Source organism: Strongylocentrotus purpuratus, unplaced genomic scaffold, assembly GCF_000002235.5.
Source record: "Strongylocentrotus purpuratus isolate Spur 01 unplaced genomic scaffold, Spur_5.0 spur5_scaffold_2, whole genome shotgun sequence".
NCBI lineage: Eukaryota > Metazoa > Echinodermata > Echinoidea > Camarodonta > Strongylocentrotidae > Strongylocentrotus > Strongylocentrotus purpuratus.
The window spans coordinates 33,329,266-33,348,438 of record NW_022145605.1 but is presented as its reverse complement, the minus strand read 5'-3'; the positions used below and the strand labels follow the sequence as shown (position 1 = coordinate 33,348,438).

General features: G+C 35.5%; 1 protein-coding gene across 1 annotated transcript; it reads right to left on the bottom strand.

The window, feature by feature from the left end:
- Positions 1 to 3,927: 3,927 nt before the first annotated feature.
- On the bottom strand, positions 3,928 to 18,103 carry LOC100888852 (adhesion G-protein coupled receptor D1). Its single transcript, XM_030992244.1, has 15 exons — positions 18,024 to 18,103; positions 17,129 to 17,240; positions 16,647 to 16,699; positions 15,457 to 15,577; positions 14,448 to 14,551; positions 14,024 to 14,126; positions 13,493 to 13,643; positions 12,374 to 12,440; positions 11,398 to 11,464; positions 10,501 to 10,586; positions 10,077 to 10,239; positions 6,757 to 6,834; positions 5,601 to 5,661; positions 4,639 to 4,702; positions 3,928 to 4,083 (listed from the first exon to the last, which is right to left on the bottom strand). The coding sequence occupies exons 2-15, from the start codon at positions 17,219 to 17,221 to the stop codon at positions 4,077 to 4,079; spliced, it is 1,218 nt and encodes a 405-aa protein (XP_030848104.1). The 5' UTR covers positions 17,222 to 17,240; positions 18,024 to 18,103; the 3' UTR covers positions 3,928 to 4,076.
- Between the last annotated feature and the right edge of the window lie 1,070 nt (positions 18,104 to 19,173).

Here is a 19,173-nt window from a genome sequence, read left to right as displayed (position 1 = left end):
ATATATATATATATATATATATATATATATATATAAATACAAAATAATTTAAAAAAATCACGTGATTGGTACACTTTAGGAAAAGTAGATTAAGTATGAAAGATACACTCCTGTATCACCTTTGGTATCATCCATACACTTCGTAACATTTTTAGAAATTAAAGTCGCTTGAGCAAGACATTTTGAAAACATTTTGGTTGGTGGATGTATCTTTCTGTAAATTAGCACATGATACAGACATGAAACCCCTCATTTTCTAATAAGAGATTTTTCGGAACACTGCCCCTCTCCTCCTTATTTTCACAAAATTTCACTACCGCCCCTCCCCGGCCATGATTACAGTAATTCTCTTTTTTTTATGCCGACATTTCCCCTCGAGAATTTCAATAGTAAGCTTGAATTTCGATACTTCATGGTCACATCCTAAATAAAATACTGTTCAACCTTACAACTTCAAATTGTTGATAATTACACTTAATCGACACGAACTAACCAATCCGCCAAAGCAAGTGATTCTATTCGGCTTTCATGAAACTCTTTACCATTTACTAGTAGTCAAATTTGATATCGTTAGGTGCTAAATTGTCACTCTATTACACAAATGAGAAACAAACAATGTTCATGGATTATCTGTAAATTTGTTGCAATTATTTGATGCGAATGGCAATGAATTGTGCTCTTCTCCATATTATCAAGGGCACTTTTGGTCTGGATTCTGCAACGTCTACTTTATTTGTAATTACGTTTGGGTGCTCTTTTCCCCCGAATGGATAATATTTGAGTGAAGTGTGCCGCCATGATAATGGCTCGCTCGTAGTAAATTATGGGGCTTATTATGGGGTAGGGTACAAAGACAAAAGGCCACGTGCCCTCCCCTCCCCCGTCCCACCCCCCTCCCACACACACACACACACACACACACGCACGCACACACACACACACGCACACACACACAAACACAAACAAAACGGAGTAAAAGAGATAAAACATGGAGAGAGAAAGAGGGACGGGAAATGGTATAGAAAGGAAAAGGATAGGACACCCCCATTCCTAATCAGTGGCCTTGACTATCCACATTCCAACCATATCATTCTTAATAATTCCCCCTCCCATTATCCTCCTTCCCCTTGATGCTAGAACCCCCTTAATAATCATGATAATACCACCCCCCAAAAAAAATCTTTTTTTCAAAGTAAGACATGAAAACAATCTTGGACAATTCATTTTTCACAGATAGGCACTTAGGTATTTAATGTGATGCACATTATGAACAAAACTAATACATCATATTTTAGCTTGAATATCAGGTATATACAATAATACCATTGATACTGGTTAAAATTCTGTCATTTTGTTGCTTAAAGGTCGGTTGACATCCAAATATAAGTTGATTCCTGTTGATATGTAGGGCTGCATACAACTCATATTTTCTTATTCAAATATCTTAACATATTTAATAGATTTTTTAATATTAAAAAAAAAAAATCTTAGACCTGCTAAGCTCTATCCTACAAAAATGCTCCCGATCTCATTCAACCTGTGACAACATCTGTCAATCATTAGTGAGCTAGCAAGAGACAGTGGTATATAACTTCCCCCAGCTCAGCATATGCTCACAAAAGAATTGCATTCTTTCATACACTACCTCCACATCACCTTTCTTTTCCTGATGACGATACAGCAGATCTGACATAGCAACTCCTATGTTGGTATTGTATGGTATATTGTAAAGAGGTGGTCAGCTCTGGTTAAGATACATACCACTGTCTCTTGTTAAACTATGAAAAAACTTCTTTATCAAAGTACGAAAAAGGGGTAATTGAATTCGGTGATATTTCTCTTCCAGATGTTATAAATAAAATGTCACATTCATTCTTTTTCATTAAAACTCTTTTTATTATATTTCGACTGCTGTCCACTACGCTGGACTTTATTCCTCTTTTTCTACTTTTTCTACTTTTTCTTTTTCTTCTTTTTCTAACTGTTCTTCTTTTTCTTCTACTACCTCTTTTTCTTCTTTTCTTCTTTTCTTCTTCATTTTCTTCTTCTTCTTCTTCATCTTGTTTAGCGAGCCACTACGACCAGAACCACTGCCTTTTGACTTTATTTCTTGACTAGTTCCAACTCTCAATGATTCGTCATCGCATCACATACATTCTCATAGGCCCGAATTCGACAAAGTTTATGTGCGTCATATGACGCGTCTCGATGCATTTCAGACCAAGGTTCAGACAAACCTTGGTCTGAAACGCGTCAAGACGCGTCATATGACGCACCTAAACCTAGGTTTGTCTACAAACCTCCTTTGTGAATTCGGGCCTAATGTCTGTGATTTGAGAATAAAATATGCTATCAACATAAATATACAATATGTACAAGTATTGGTATAATTAAAAAAGGAGTTTAAAATTTGTTTATATGATTATAATTGCTTTAAAAACAATGCAAAGAAACTTGATGACTAAAATTGTCGAATACAGACTGTTGCGCATAAAGTTGGAATATTTTTTGACCTCTTATCATGAAGTGATTGTAAGAATATCATTTATTATTAAAATATAAAGTTACAAATCTTCTCATAACTTCATTAATGAGATGAAGTAACTAGAATGGGTATATAATGACACGGAGTCAGTGGTTTGACACTGCTAGAGTGTACCAGAGTGGCAGAAAACAGAGATGTGTGGCAAAATGTTACGATCAACCTCCGAGATAGACAGAGTCATAGAGATTGATCAATAAAGTTCGGAGAAGATGTAAAAATTATGTTTGAAGGATAAATCATATTTTCGTAATCATTTCATGACAACAGGTATAAGAAAAAACTATTCCAACTTTACAGGCAACATGTGCTTTTCGAATGTATATAAATACATTTTCAGTGGTTATTTTATGTACACGTATAGCTGTGAGAATACATATTATGCTTCCAAGATGGGACGCAATGTGTTTTGTATATACATTATCATAACACCTATATAGGATGATGAGAAACAATATACATTATAAAAGTATAAAAAGTATATAAAAAGTACTTAAGAAAAAGAAAAAATGTATATACAGCCAAGATAAAACTTAAGGTGAACATTAGATTTCTAGTGCACATGAGACTATAATGAATGTAACAGCATGAACACAACTCCTTTTTTTTTAATCAACCTTAGGCAAAATCAATGGCCTTGTACGTCATCTTTTGGAATGTAAGAATTATTGAATGAACCACCATGACATATTATGTAATCTGAACAGGATTCCTACCGGGCTTACACTAGGTATTGAAATTGTCCTTCGATTGCTTTTTCGAAAATAGTTGCGATCATGTTAAATATACAAAATTGCACTATTTACAGCAATCCACGAATTGGATAATAATCAATATACTGTGCTTAAATATAATATAATATAATATGATATATGTAATATACAATAGTATTTCTAATCTTCCGATACCTTTGATTAGTAGCAATTAAACTGTGAATACACAAGGCGGTTGACGTAAGCAAAATCTTACGTTCTCGTTATAAACTTTTTGCACTGTCTAATAAGACAACATTACGATTTTATCATCAAGGTATATTTATAATCGCAATTGAATCGAAAGCTTTGTATTCAAGTACTTGAATACAAATAAGATTAAGACGGGCTTACCTTTACGAACCGTGCTTTTCAATACAAACCTCATTTTTACACCTGACAAAGAAAAAGACCTACCTTCAATAATGTTTAAACTGTAAAAGCTATAAGAACTATTTCGATGTTTATAATATTGTTTCCAGATGTAATATGCTTATTTTGTTTTATCATTCATTTTCTGTATACATTCGAGTATGTTAAATAAATAAATTATAATTAAAATAACAATATAACAACATTATGCACTTGTTTCATGTGTGCTCCATCATAATATCAAAATAAGGAAACGACCATTCTTACAGGTATATGCGTAATACTGCGTATACCATCCTTACAAATAAACGTGTTTAAAAAACATCCAAAATACTAAGAAATGGATGAAATTATTGCGAATTTCAGCATATCCGTCACGATGAGCAGAAACTATATTAAATGGATCCACCTCATTGCCTGTATGAAAGAAAAAGGCAGAGAGAAATCACGCAATTATTTCAAAATAAACGATGAACAAAAGATACTTGAGCATGATCGTTTTAAAATGTAAATACCGGTATAAGTCCTCACTATCCCCAAAGAAAAATCTCTCATTTCATTTCGCTTCAATTGATAATGCGTGGAGAACAAAAAAATTATAATTACTTCTTTGAAAATGCATGGAAAAACAAATTCATTTCATTTCACTTCATTGAGAATGCATATTTGTAAAAACGCTTGTTATCTTTGAAAATTCTTAATGTTAGATCAAAATTATGGGATAGATGTAGAATTAAATAAATCGAAATTGATTGAAATGAAAAGGAAATCAGTGAAACGTATTGGAATGAAATGGATTGGAATTAAATGAAATATTACAACATAAAACAGAATTTTAGGAAATAAAATTAGATGACAAATTAAATTAAATGAAATGGAATGGAACGGAATGGAACGATATAAAATGAAAAAAGTATGAAATATAATGAAATGAAATGAAATGAAATAAATTGACATGAGATGTATACGTACGCAGCTGGTAATGGTTCACCAACCATACTTGGACCACTGCCACTTATGGAATGCAAGCCTACACCTATGTGGACAAGATACGGTGAGTTATGACGAGAATAATCAAAATACATAGATACCGCTATGATTTATAGAAAAGAAAGTGATCATCACCCCCCCCCCCTCCCTCCCCTCCCGTCCAAGTTTGTTAACGTTGACTGATAGATTGGATATCATGATTTGGTTTGATTTGATTTATTTATTTCTGTTTGATTTTCTTTTTCTTTTCCATTTTTACAAATATATAACAAACAAAACATTGCAAATTTTACACATTTCAAAAGAATATGATGTCGAATAAAGTAACTAATCGAAAACATCAAACAGAATTTTGACAAAGTAAGCAAAGCTTGATAGCATGACTACCCTCAATTGATACATAATAATACGAATGTGGTGGAACGAATGCATACAAATGATTTATTGATTCAATCATTATTCAAAACACGATAAGGAAAAAGTTCAGCAATCTTGAATTGCTGGAATCGTGAAACAGATACAATTGAATATCAAATACAAACTCAGATCGTATTATTTTAAAGAGCATTGGTATTGATGTATTGATTCCCATAATTTATTTGTGCTACTCGACATTCTTGCCAAAGATGTGACTATGCCATTGGGCGCCCAGGGCAAATAAAAGGTTGATTTCAAAGTATGTCTTCTAGTATCAACAAATCACCAACCAAACTTTTTGACATCGTTTGCATTTAATAACTTTAAGGAAGTCGCCGTTAGATAGTGGACCAAAAGCTATTTTCAGTCTAGTTGCATAGCTAGGTATTATCATTATTAATATTAGTAGTAATAGTAGTAGTGCTAGTAGAAGTAATAGTAGAATTGTTAGTATCATTATCATTATCATTATTGTTATTATTATTATTATTATTATGTTATAATGATTTATATGGATGAGAACATACCAGTTTGCGTCGTGTTGATTGTTGATTTCGTAACATCTTTGCCCCTACTGGAGTGGTTGCTCTAAAAAAAAACACAAGAGAAGCAGATCATTGGGTGTATCCATGTTATCATAATACAAAATAAAAATCAAAATAATAAAAGTAATAGCTACATTGCGCATGTATCCATCCAAGGGGATGCTTAAGGGGACTGCAAAGTACTATTATTACCCTGGCTTGTGCCGAGCTGTAAGTACATGTATTTTTTTGTGAAAGATTGAATTGAATTGGTTATTCAAAGAAATAGGCAGCCCTTAAGCTGAAACTTGTTGTTGTACCATTAATTTGAACAAATACAGACCATAATACGTTTTATTTCGAAATAGAAACATAATAGACTACAACATAATTAATACGTAAAAAGTTATAAAATGATATAAACTGTTGACAATGTTAACAATTCGAAAATGAATAGTGAGAATTTTGACACTCTCCAAGATTTAAATATTTATTAGATGACAGTGTCAAATAAGTACTGTTGAGCATTGTATTAAATAAAATCGTTGAGAATGTTGGTTGGTTTAGAATGTACATTACCAAACGCAGATTACAAAAATAAATAATGAGAATCCAACCACTTTATTTTAAAAAGGGGTAATAGAGTATGAGAGGAAAATAATTACCCAGAAAATAATGAAGAAAGATTAGCCTTTGTCCAAAAATATTTTAGCACATTAACATGAATTGAGATCAAATATGTTTGATTGTTTTTTTTGTTCAAAACTGTAAAATTAATTAACAATGTTGATACATATTCAAAGAGGTAACGATTTTTTTGTTTATTTTTTTGTTTTACTTCTTCTCTTCATGAATGTTGGGACACTTCTTCTCTTCATGAATGTTGGGACAATATGATTTATTCTTGATAGATATCTTCTTCGAACTTTACTTAACAATCGAAAAGGTCACAGAAATAGATCAATAATATCCTAAGGAAACTTTGTCTTTCACTGGTATAAATTTACAAATGAATATAAAAATATAAATCATCAAAACAAGTTAAAATACTGGTTAACAGTTAGAATACAAATGGAATCATATAAAGTAGGTAGATAATATTAATGTAATAGAAATAACATATAATAGTGAGACGACAAGAAAATGAACGTTTATTTACCCTAGCCGAATTATCCCCGACCAATGAGGTATTGAACGGCAAGATACGACTCTTGCGCAGGCGCAGTGCAGACCGGATCTGTATGAAAGTAAGCAAGGAAATGATGATGATGATAATTTTTTTTTTTTTTTAAAGAAGAAGACGAAGACGAAGAATCAGCTCAGGAAACCCCCCCCCCCTGATAATGTCATCTTGGACAATCACCCTCCCCCCCCCCCCACCCCCAGGTCAATTACCCCCGAAAAAATGTTAAAACAGACTTATTATCAGGGTGGACTACCCCTTTAATGTATAGAGGTAAATTTTCGGGGATGTAATTCTCCTCGGGGGTGGTTGTCCTTTTTGTCCCGGGGGGGGGGAGGGAGGTTTTGTCTTTTTGGGGTAGTTTTCCAGGGAGTAATTTTCCGGGGATCGATTGTCCAGGAACTAATTGCCCTGGTACGACAATTGACATCGTTTCTCCTAAAATAAACCCTTTAGAAAATTGAATGACGTTGTGGGAATGAGGGTGTTTCGTGTTGTGCAAAGGTGTGAGTGGATTGTAGGTGACGGTAGGAGTGAGGGTTATCATGATATGTTGGGTGTTTCAGGGGACGGTGGTAGGGTGTGTGTTTCCTTCGGGCCATATTTACACGGATTCCTTACCCCCACGCTTCTACCTTCTTTCCTTCCTTTCTTTTCTTCCTTCTTCTTTTCTTTTCTTCCTTCTTCTTTCCTTTCCTCCCAATAAACAAAATCACGTGAAAATCACGTCAATATCAAGGTATCGACTTGAGGAGAGTTACGTTCTTCAAACACCTGACATTTACGTAAATGTGTTAATACGTTTATTGCACTAGGTAACTTAAAACTAATGTACACTAAATCACGCAATTGTCACTGCAATATCACCATTATAATAACGTGATTATCCCTACCTTGGAGACCATGGTTTGTAAACCTAATACTCCCGTGTTTGTTTGGTTATGAAATTACATCTTCATAAACGAAATTATCGCGTCACAGAAACACGTGAAGCGTTAGTGATAGTTTTAGTCGAAATATCTGCGTGAAATTCACGTGAATATTACGAGGCTGACTTGAGATGAATCATGTTCTTCATTCACCTGAAATTTACGTCGAAGAGGAAGTATGTTACTGTAACCCGCGTTCAACCCAACAATTAAGCAAATGTTACACAATAAATGAACCAAAATTATAATAATCATCCCGTTTCTGAACATCGTGTCTTGGATCTTCCGTAATTACGTTCAGGCGCGCTGGTAGCAGTTTGGGGTTAGAGGGGGTTGGGGGAGGGGGTGGGTGCAAACATCCCAGAAGAGAAAGCTAGTTGCAACTGGTCCAGTTGATGAACCATTTAATGCTAACTGGTAATCCTGGAAATTGAAATGGGCTAAATGATCCAGTTGATCCAGGCCAGTTATACTTCAGCTGGTCTAGCTGAGCCATTGGAACCATTTGGTTAACTTCCAACTAGTTGAACAGCAACAATACTTCAATACTGGTACGTCTGTATTTCCAATGTAAAGACATTGGTAATAAGTAGACTTAAGTAATTTAATTAATCGAAAAAATTACGTATACTTGTACTTTATTGAAATTATTTTAGTTCATAGTTAATATTTCCCTTATTCATGTTTAAACTAAATGTAATTTATACGAAGTAGTGAAATGTCCTAATAACTGGTAATTTATATTTGTAGTATTTTCGAAATGAATTGCATATAACTAAATCATCAGTAATTAAGAAATATGCTGTAAATTCAGATAAATTGTTTAAAAAACATAGATCTGCACGCACCCCATTTTTAATATGCAAATTAACTGGTGTCAACTGGTGCAATGAAAATATGCCAACAGTCAGTTATCAACTGGTGAACATAGAAATATGCCAACAGTCACGGTATTATCACCACGGAACTTAAATAGTAACTGTGAAACCATCAAGACATCCAAGAATAACTCATTTTCACACCTGGAAAACACGGAATACCCAGCTTATATAAATAATCCGTTTGAGTCACGAGATCATCACCGCGGAACTGCTGGCAACGTTGACTACCATTTAAATAGGTGTTTTAAGACACCTAATCATGACTAATTATTCACACCTAAAAGTCACGTATGCCCAGCTTAGATTAATATTCCGTTTAAGTCACGAGATCATCACCGCGGAACTGCTGGCAACTTTGACTACCATTTAAATAGGTGTTTTAAGACACCTAATAATTACTAATTTTTCACACCTAAAAGTCACGTATGCCCAGCTTAGATTAATAATCCGTTTGACTCCCGGGATCATCACCGCGGAACTTATGGCAACTTTGACTACCATTTAAATAGGTGCTTTAAGACACCTAATCATTACTAATTTTTCACACCTAAAAGTAACGTATGCCCAGCTTAGATTAATATTCCATTTGAGTCACGAGATTATCACCGCGGAACTGCTGGCAACTTTGACTACCATGTAAATAGGTGTTTTAAGACACCTAATAATTACTAATTTTTCACACCTACATATCACGGATTCACAGCTTAGATTAGTAATCAGCTTGAGCCACGTGATCATAACCAAGAAATTTATGGTAACTTTGAAACCATTTAAAGAGGTGTGTAAGACACCTCCGAATTACTAATTTAATATAACCAGAGATTCACGGACAGAACAATAAGACGATTAGCCTGTGTAAGTAACGTGATTATTACCATCAACCTTGGATAACCTGTGAAACCAATCGATAAAGGTGCTTACAAGACCAAATAATTACGTATTTATCGCCACCATCGGTTAACAGACAAAAAACTCGTTGCTTGGTCAAGTGGTTATTTGGTCATAAACAATTTTATAAACAGAGGTAAGTGGTATCACGTTACTCCAGTCGCGTGATAAACTGGTGGTTTTTAGGTTAGATGAAAACGTGAACAGGAATACCTTTTTTGTTTAAATGAAGGCACGTGTCGATAACGTTTAAATCTAGTTCAAAAGGCACTATACTTTAAAATCACTTAAAATACACTCCCAAAAGAGGTTACTTTTTAGTGTTCTGTTTATTGGGCTTTGAAATATTAACTTTTCTCTCTAGATCTATTAACAAATAGGAAGTGCAATTTTGACCATATGTAATAAACCTTTTTCCGACATCAAAACGGTGTTCCATCCTCATTTACTTTGCTGAATTTCTTTGTATGATAATGCCTAAAAATTGACATGAAGAATGTTTTCCTTTCTTTCTTTATTTGCATTTTTTTAATGAGAGGGACAATTAAAAAAATATATTAAAAAAAATAAAGAAATCGAAGAAATTCAATGATCTCACCTCGGCGTTGATGAAGATCTGCATGATGAAGATGAGCACGCCTTGGAATGCGTTGGAGATGGCAAAGACATAACTAAAGATGACTGATATATTAACTAATACACCTGTCAACCAGGTCACACCCAGGATGGGTAGAATCACAATCATCGCCTTTAAGGTTGACCTAAAAATATAAATTTGATTTATCAGTCTGACACAACTAAAAAGAAACGGCTAAACGGAAAATACTTAGAAAACAGCGGATAACGAATAGTGTATATTATAGTGCCAGAAATGGACTCATATTTTCCAGCAATCATGCATAATTTAGAATTCAGAGCATTTGGACCAAAAGATAACTGATGTCAGTAAAAGCAGACATTAAATTGTAATGGGTTTGCAAGTACTGTTCGAAAATAATTGAGGAAAAGACATGTTTACTTACTTGATCTTTTCTTTATCTGTCTTATTCTGGAACACCTTCACTGATCTTAGAACCTTCACAGTTAATATCATTACAACACAATTCATCTGTAGAATTGGAAAAAAAACATACAAATAATCATATATTCTTGTAGTTGCAAGTAACGGTAATTTTCATTTAATTAAACGAGGAATTAAGAATGAATGAATAAACCTTTAAGTTTCCTCATTAATTATAGCAGTATTTGATTTCCCTTTTCATTCTCCATTCTTTTTTGTTAAATGCAATATCATTAATGGTAACATCTGTTTTATATCTCAATAATAAAGCAAACGCTAGGATCGAACATTTACCATGCAAAGATTCTAAACGTGTCTTTCTGCATTGAGTCTTGGCTTTATGATAAGCACTGCGTAGAAGAAAAACATCAGTAAACCGTGTCACGAACTTGAATTTCGCGAAAACGCAAAATGGCGTGATAGTTTGAGATAATCGAACGTTAATGATCATGAGATATAATCATCATTAACCTAAAAAGTATGACCTACATACAATTTTATTTTAATAAACAATAGTAAAAAAATAAAATAAAAAAAATTACTCCCTAAACGAGGGTTATGATTTGGACGTTTTCGCCCAAATGCAAGGGGTGTGGAAATTCTTCCAAGAATAAAAAAATATGTATTTGCTATACAAAATAGCTATTTTATTATTCTTTAGGGAATTTGGACCATTATTTTACCCTTCCCTACCCCACCCCCACCTCATGCATCGATCTACCTTTTCAATATTCGAGTTACATTACTTCTTTAAGCGTGCTTACTAGATTTTAGAATTAAGTGTAACAATTCTATAATATTGCAATAAATCAAGTAAATCTAAATCGACTTTATAGTATGAAATTATGGTTTTATTTACCAATGCAATGATGAGAGCTGGAACCACAAATATCCAAATTCCTCCATTCTTTCTGTTCAACCAACAGCTACAAGTTATGAAGCAGATTAAAGATCAACTCATTTAAACATTTTATTTTCAGAATATCCAGAATATATAATTGTTGAACTTCCAAAATACTTCCTACATGAAGCTGATGATATAAGGGTCTTATTTCACTCTCTCTTTCTTTCCTACCTCATGGTATTCATGAAAGATAAACATGTATATGTAAAGTACAATACCAAAAAATGGAGCCCCGTTGCGAACCACGTTACAAAAGAAAAGACGTGTTTGTTTGTACGATATATAGATTTATTAGAATAAACATTTCTGTATCTCTCATTTTTACATTTTCTTAAGTAGAAAATAATGAGGTTTGAACTCATCCGTCGTTTTGGTTAAACTAATTTTCAACCAAGGCCCTGCACATGAATTATAAACTATGGAGTTTAAAAGTCATGCTTAAACTTCAACGACAACAAAACTGTTGTTTCCTTCATTTTTTACAGTCACCCATTTCCATGAGCAGAATCTGTTGAATTTCCAATTAAACTAAATGTGTGTGCACGGGTCTTCCTGGCCGCGGTCAAACTGTGACCCCGCCAGAAAACTACCCCTGCTCGCCTTCAAATCTCGAGGGTCAGGGAAGTTTGGGATGATGGGATATCATTGTGGGGCGATTGGAAGACATAAGTGCATTACACTAGACCTCTAGGTCATGAATGTGAAGTCCACTCACCGTGATTGTCATCAGTGACAAATGACAGTTTTTGTTATAAGCTACTGAAATCCTTGCTTCTGATTGGTTATCAGCAGATTTGTCACTACATTTTTGTCAATTGTCATTGAAAAGAGGCTTTGTGAAACGGGTCCCAGATATAGGTGGAAACCCGAATGATGTAAAATTTCGCATGAGAACTCACTACTATTAACTACTTTAAAGTGGTCAACTTACATGCCTTCCATGCCGTAAAAGTTAATATTTATTGCAGCAGTGGCACCAACAATAACACATGGTACACCTAGAAGTGAAAATGAAAGAAAGAATTTTTTTAATATGCCTTAAGTAACATCTCTCAAGGACCCCAGAAAAAATGATAAAGGTCGAAAAAGGAAAAAGGAAAATGATTTAAGAGAGAAATTTTATAAACGAGTGAACGGTGGTGATCCAATATTTGCTTCTATTGCTCTTTTGTTTATTCCGTAGTATATATTTATGTTAAGGACTGGCTGAAGGTTACAGGTATTGTCACAGGAGCTTCGGTCATACAACAAGGGAAGATATAAAAGAAAAGTAAAAGCGATGAAACTTGGCTTGAAAATACCAAATCATATCCTGAATTCGCGCGCAAAAAACTTGAAATTCCCGAGTGCGAATGTGAGCCTCCCCCTCCCCCCTCCCACATCCGTTGGTGAATAAGTAATTGAGACAATGGATCTGTGGAACATGAATGTTTCAGTGTACTTGTAGGAAAATTGAAACCCCATCCCACACACGCTCTCACACGCGCAAACATACAAACCCACACAGCCACATGGGCCCACGTCGTCCACTGAAAAGGGATAGGGTACTTGAAGGCTATGAAACATCATTGCCCTAGACAGGCTTTTGTAGGCCTACACAAATGGCTCCTTGAACGCACGCACATACCATTCTCCGCACACACACCCACTCAGTAACCCACTCACCCGCAAAAATCTTGAAATTCCTGAGTGCGAATGTGAGCCCCCCCCCCCCCCTTTCCCCTCCGCATCCTTTGATGAAGAAGTACTCGAGACGATGAATCTGTGTAACATGGATGTCTTAGTGTAATTGTAGGAAAACACACGCACTCGCCCACGCACACGCGCATACATACAAACCCACACAGCCACATGGGCCCACGTCGTCCACTGAAAAGGGATAGGGTACTTGAAGGCTATGAAACATCATTGCCCTAGACAGGCTTTTGTATAGGCCTACACAAATGGCTCCTTGAACGCACGCACACACACACACACACACACGCACCATCTCAGTAACCCACACACGCAAAACAAACGTAGACATTCCCGAGAACGAGTGTGAACTCACCCCATCCAACGATGATGAAGTATTTGAGAGGGATGATTCCTTTGTGTAACAAGCTGGTCTTGCTATATATGTACACTCCTTGAACAAACATCCAGGAGATGACAGCGAGGAAGAAAAAATGGAGGAGGGCGGCCACCACTTTGCAAGCCACCTGTTCAACAAGATGTGTAAATAATTAATACTCGAATCGAAGTCGGTGCAAATTGACAAAATATGGTCTACTACGGTTTATACAGCCTACGAGAAATCTAAATGCCATACAAGAATAAAATAGTGAGTGGAAGATGTTCTTCTGTTCATGTGGATATCGACAAAATTCAAAATGCTAATATTGAAATATATAAGAAGTTGAAAGAGAATGCATTAACGAGAAAAAATTGTATCAAGGCCAGAAAACTGTTATGTTGGTCTCTTTTTTCCTTACTACTCCACTTCATATGTAAAATAAGAAATACATTTTTCTCTCATTATGTTCTTCATTCGTTGATGTTGGATTATGAAAAATCGTCATTGTTTTGTGGAGAAACATACCTTGTTGCTTGAAGCATTCTCGACCAAAGAGATGAACAAACTTTGAGCGAGTAACATGGCGACACACTGATTGGTCAGGATCCGAACACGAATTGTCTTCAATCTGAAATTAAAACCAAAGTAAAATATCAGATTGGGACAAAATGTTATGATTTAGTGGTTGATTTTCCACAGTTTTCAAAAATTTAATTTTCTCGATTTCTATTTCAATTCAATTTTGCGTTACATATATATATAAAAATATTTGTATATCCAAAGGAGAAAAAGGATACTCCTTCGTCGGTTGATGGAATTTTGACAAGAAATCAATAAAACGTGACGAATTTTGGCTCTAAGCCTTTGTCAAGTTACTCCAATTATTTATCAAAAACATGTTCTGGACAAAAATTACAAAATGACATGTATGAAGAGCAATGCGTCTTACCTAGTAACGCCGAGGACAATGAGTGAAAAGATGAGTGCAATAATTGATAGACCACAACCGATATAGGAGATCACATCCAAAGCAAACGCATTGCGACGGGAAATCTGAAAATTGGAATATCAAAATAATAAAGAACGAAAATTATATTTCAATGATCATGACACTTTTTAAGCGCTACTATCAATGTAACATTCATCATGAATTGTATTTTTGATATTCTTAATCAAAATTCGAAAAATCAAAATATGATTATGTACGTTCCAGCTTTAAAGATAAAGTTGAGTTCAGGTCATGCGACTGCATTGTGAAAGAAACGGTGTGGAATCGACCAGAAAAGGTTGATCATCTAGCATATTAGAATTTGTGTGTATTGCAAGGTTCTGGAATCATCAAAATGATAAGAAATTTGGCCAAGTCTTGGTAAAGTTACTAACACTGTACACAGAAAGATGTATATGGGACTACACGAACACGTGGTGTAAAATTCCTACCCTGGATTTTGACGATGTAACATGACATACTTAGAATATAAAGGCATTTGAAGAGCCATGCTTTTCAGGGAACATGTCTTATCTGATGTTCATCCACACTTGCATAATAAAAATGATAACGCTCACAAATCATTTTTCACCTCTTCTCAGAACTCAACCTTCTTTTTAACACGATTGAAAATAAGTTGGAAAAATCAACTCAAGAGCAATTTCAAAACCCTTTTTCGGATTACGTAATCGTCATTGTAATGTTCGCATGTTCCAAAAGTTGATGGACAAGGCTATTGAAATTGATAACATTTGATTTATAGATTTTGTTTTTCTTCAAAATATTCGCCGAGAGTGAGAGGCGGACTAGAATGGTACATTTTGGAAGCTTCTGTTGACTAGGCCGTCGTTTTTTTTGCATTCAGGGATGGTTAGGTCGATTTGTGTAATAAAAGGACCTTAAGATAATTGGTAACCTTTGAAATTCACTTTTTGTCAAAGTTTCCTACTGCATAACATATTAGACTCACCGATACATCTGTGACTGCCATGAGAATAGCGAAGCTGGTCATGTGATTACACGAACACGTTGTTGATTGGTCATTGCTCTGGCTTGGTACCCGGATGCATCCCTCGTTTGAAAAGCTCTTCCTGCCCGATCAAATGAAACAAAAGGGGTTATGGTATGGTATGGTCTTCTTCTAGGTCATGCCCTTCCATTTCTTCTTCCTCTTCTTCTTCTCCTTCTTCTACTTCTTCTTCTCCGTTGTCATCGTCGTTTTTTCCTCTTCTTCTTTTCCTTCTTCTTTTTCTTCTTCTTCTTCTTCTTCTTCTTCTTCTTCTTCTTCTTCTTCTTCATCTTCATCTTCTTCTCATTCTTATTGTCCTCCTTCTTCTCGTTCTTCTTTTCATTACCCACAATGTCTTTATCAGCAACATTTTATTATTTTTCAGAATCAAGAATTACATAATATGTTTCATATTTTCTATTGAATCAGAGGTAAAGCACTTTGGAACAAAGGTTACTTTGTAAAAGCGCGTTACAAGTGTAAATATTGTATTGTATAAACCCACATTCTGCTTCCCGCAATATGTTTGACTGCAGTAAGGTAATACTTCATCGTCTTTGCATCAACATTCTGTTTTACAAAATCTTCATCTACAGTATGGACATTCCCGCCACTTTTTGCCACTTGATTTAAATTATTGTCTGTTCAAAGCGTTGACTTTGTGTTAAAGTATACATGTATGTGTTAACGCCATTCTGGTTTCAAACAGACGCATGAAAGTCTTAAAGATAAACTTTAGTACTGGTAATGCGATTGCATTGTGAAAGAAAAGGTGTGGAAAGGATCAGAAACAGTTGATCATGTAGCATGTAAGTATTGGTGTGCACTGCAAGGTTCTGGAGTCACCAAAATCATAATAAATTTGACCGAGTCTTGGTAAAGTAACAAGCACTTTACACAGAAAGCTATATATGGGACAACACACATGGTGTCGGGGCTAGTACTACCTTGATTTCCTTGTCTTTCCATGCTCATTACTCAGCCAGTATACATTTTCTTCCAAAATTGTTTGGCACATGTCATTTATTTGTAATCTTGAACATTCAGTGTAAGTTTCGTTTGATTCTGTGAGAATTAATTTTCTTTTTTTACCAGAACTGGAGTTTATCTTTAAGCAACACGCTATAATTATCTGAATATTCTTTACTTACAAGGCAGGGTCGTAGAATGAACATACGAACGATGCATTCTCGGGCTTGGTCGTCTGCAAATAAAAAGATAACACGACGGTTTAATCGTCAAAAAACGGGTATTATAGAACGACTGAAGTCTATCGACCTGACGCCCTGTTTGAAAGATAATTACCGTACATACTGTACAACATAAATAACACATTTTTTAGATATTCATAAATGATGGGTAATACATTTATTTTTCATCATTAAATAGCAAACAAAGCATATTAGCATATTGAATTAAAATAATATTAGACCTGCGAAATTACAAGTAAATATAGTAAATAATAAAGGGAGGTTCTATTTCCAACTATTTTCGACAAAATGATTTTTGGTTTGTAAAATATTACTTGTGTAAGGAACATATTTTAGATGAAACAAAGGCACCGCACCTAAGGCTGATTTTCCTTGTTCATATTAACACAGTAATTAAAAAGACATGATGCGAAGTTACGAACATCCGGATAATGAGGTATGGTGAAAGTGATATTCTCCTCCAGTGACGTCACATCGAACCCAGTAGTTTGAAGATTGAGCACCTGTGACGTCATATTGCTTTTTATCGACGTCCTAGAAAAATAACAATTGATAGCAGTTTGCTGATTTGAGGTACTTTGTTATTGTGGTGTGACTATTTTATTAGGGTCTCGGATTACAGTACAACCAGTAAAACAATACATGGTGATTGAATAATCCAGGAATGGTATTTCCAAGATATTTATGTTGGCCTCTGACTGGCGATGCTCATATCAACAACAGAGAACTATTAACGTCCTGAGACGCCTACACACCAACGGTAGTCGCCGGGCAGAATCATTGATCAGGAGAGATTGGCCGAACCCGGTTCAAGTTGGGCACAATATGGCGAATATTGCTTTGTTTAGCAAACACAACAAAAGAATAGACGCCACGTAAATCAACCGAAGTAAGATAGCCAAACTAAACTGTGTTTAGAAGTCTCTTGCAGTCGCCAAAGTACAAAGTCCTCATTATGAAAGTGATCCATACGTCACGTACCAGACATAAATATGCATAATTAAAACAGAGTAATGCATATGCATGACCAAGGAAATGGGAAATCAAAACACACTAGAGCTGGAGACAAAAACAGCCCAGTAGAATACATGGATATTGGAACCAGGTAATGTAGCGGGCAAATAGATCCTGTACAATACCGTAGCAAAATGTATACCATTTACAGATATTTTAATATCTATAATTTGATCGAGAGTGTACGGGTTTTCCCATCTTCCACTGAATCTATGAAAGACTCATTATTTCGTTTAATTTCTTGATATTTACAAAATTTCATAGAACTTGTTAATTACGATTATTTTGATGCTCGCTACTTACTTATTCTTCTGAGTTAGTGTCTGGGGTAGAAACGACGCAGTAGATCCCTTCAAGAGCGCTATACTGACTCGAGATCCTAAAATGTGTAAAAGGTCCAAAGAAGAAAAGTAATGTGATTGTAAGGATGAACAACGAGAAGGAAATATTATAGCCTAAGCTTGAAAGTTCACGACCAATATAACAAGGGATCAGTCATGAATGATTATAAACTATAAGTCTACCTTTCCTTTCTCCGTGGTGACAGTCCTATCAACAGATTTATCTATTTATTTATTTATTTTTTTTCAAACAAATTATCAGGGTTGTTCCATTCAGTGCCACAGAGAGCTTGCTGTAAGAAAATACGACTAATTTTTTTTATTTTTTTATTAATAATCCTTGGTAATAATAGCCTACTATTATATTTTTAACGTGTTTCAAACACTAAATCAATTCATTCATTTATTGATTAATCAACTAATCGTAAAATTAATTAATTAAACATTTAAAGTGTTTGAAAGCAAATCCTTTAAGCTCATTGTAAATGAGACGTCATTTCCGTGGCGCAGGACTGTGTCAGCAATTAACGCGGTCTCGTCACGTCATTAGAGAGTGACGTTGAATGATAATAAATGCTGAAGAAATAACGCAAGCATTTCTTGGAATTACGGGCGTATGCGCAAAAACAACCTTTTTGGACCGACGTGGCGCAAGTATAATCCCAAGGCACTCGAGATGACGCCCCGCGTGCAACGGGCGATAACCATGATAGGGAGAAGATTGTGTTCTGGAATAGGGTTTAAAGATGTGAGACCTTTCTCGTCCTCTTTCATATCATTATGGAGGAATGTATATCAGAAACGGCCCTGAATTCAAAGTGTGACAAGAAATAGCTCATGTGTTTCGACCAAACACCCATGCCAGATGTTTGTATAGTACAAAGTACATTGTATAGTACAGGCGCGTACGCAGGATTTTTTCAAGGGGGGGGTTTTAACATTTATAAATCGGTCCGAAAATTTCGCAACGACTCAGCCAGCCGCTGAATAAGCGGGGGGGGGGGGGGGGGGGGGGGGGGGGGGGGGGGGGGGGGGGGGGGGGGGGGGGGGGGGGGGGGGGGGGGGGGGGGGGGGGGGGGGGGGGGGGTGGGGGGGGGGGGGGGGGGGGGGGG

What these genes read in the sequence shown, in the direction of transcription:
- LOC100888852 (XM_030992244.1), bottom strand. Translation starts at nt 17,221, where the DNA reads ATGACGTCACAGGTGCTCAATCTTCAAACTACTGGGTTCGATGTGACG. An exon ending in AGAATGCTTCAAGCAACAAG is followed by an intron (nt 13,644 to 14,023) that starts GTATGTTTCTCC and finishes CTTGTTGAACAG; the next exon opens with GTGGCTTGCAAAGTGGTGGC. An exon ending in AGATCTTCATCAACGCCGAG is followed by an intron (nt 6,835 to 10,076) that starts GTGAGATCATTG and finishes ACTTTCATACAG; the next exon opens with ATCCGGTCTGCACTGCGCCT.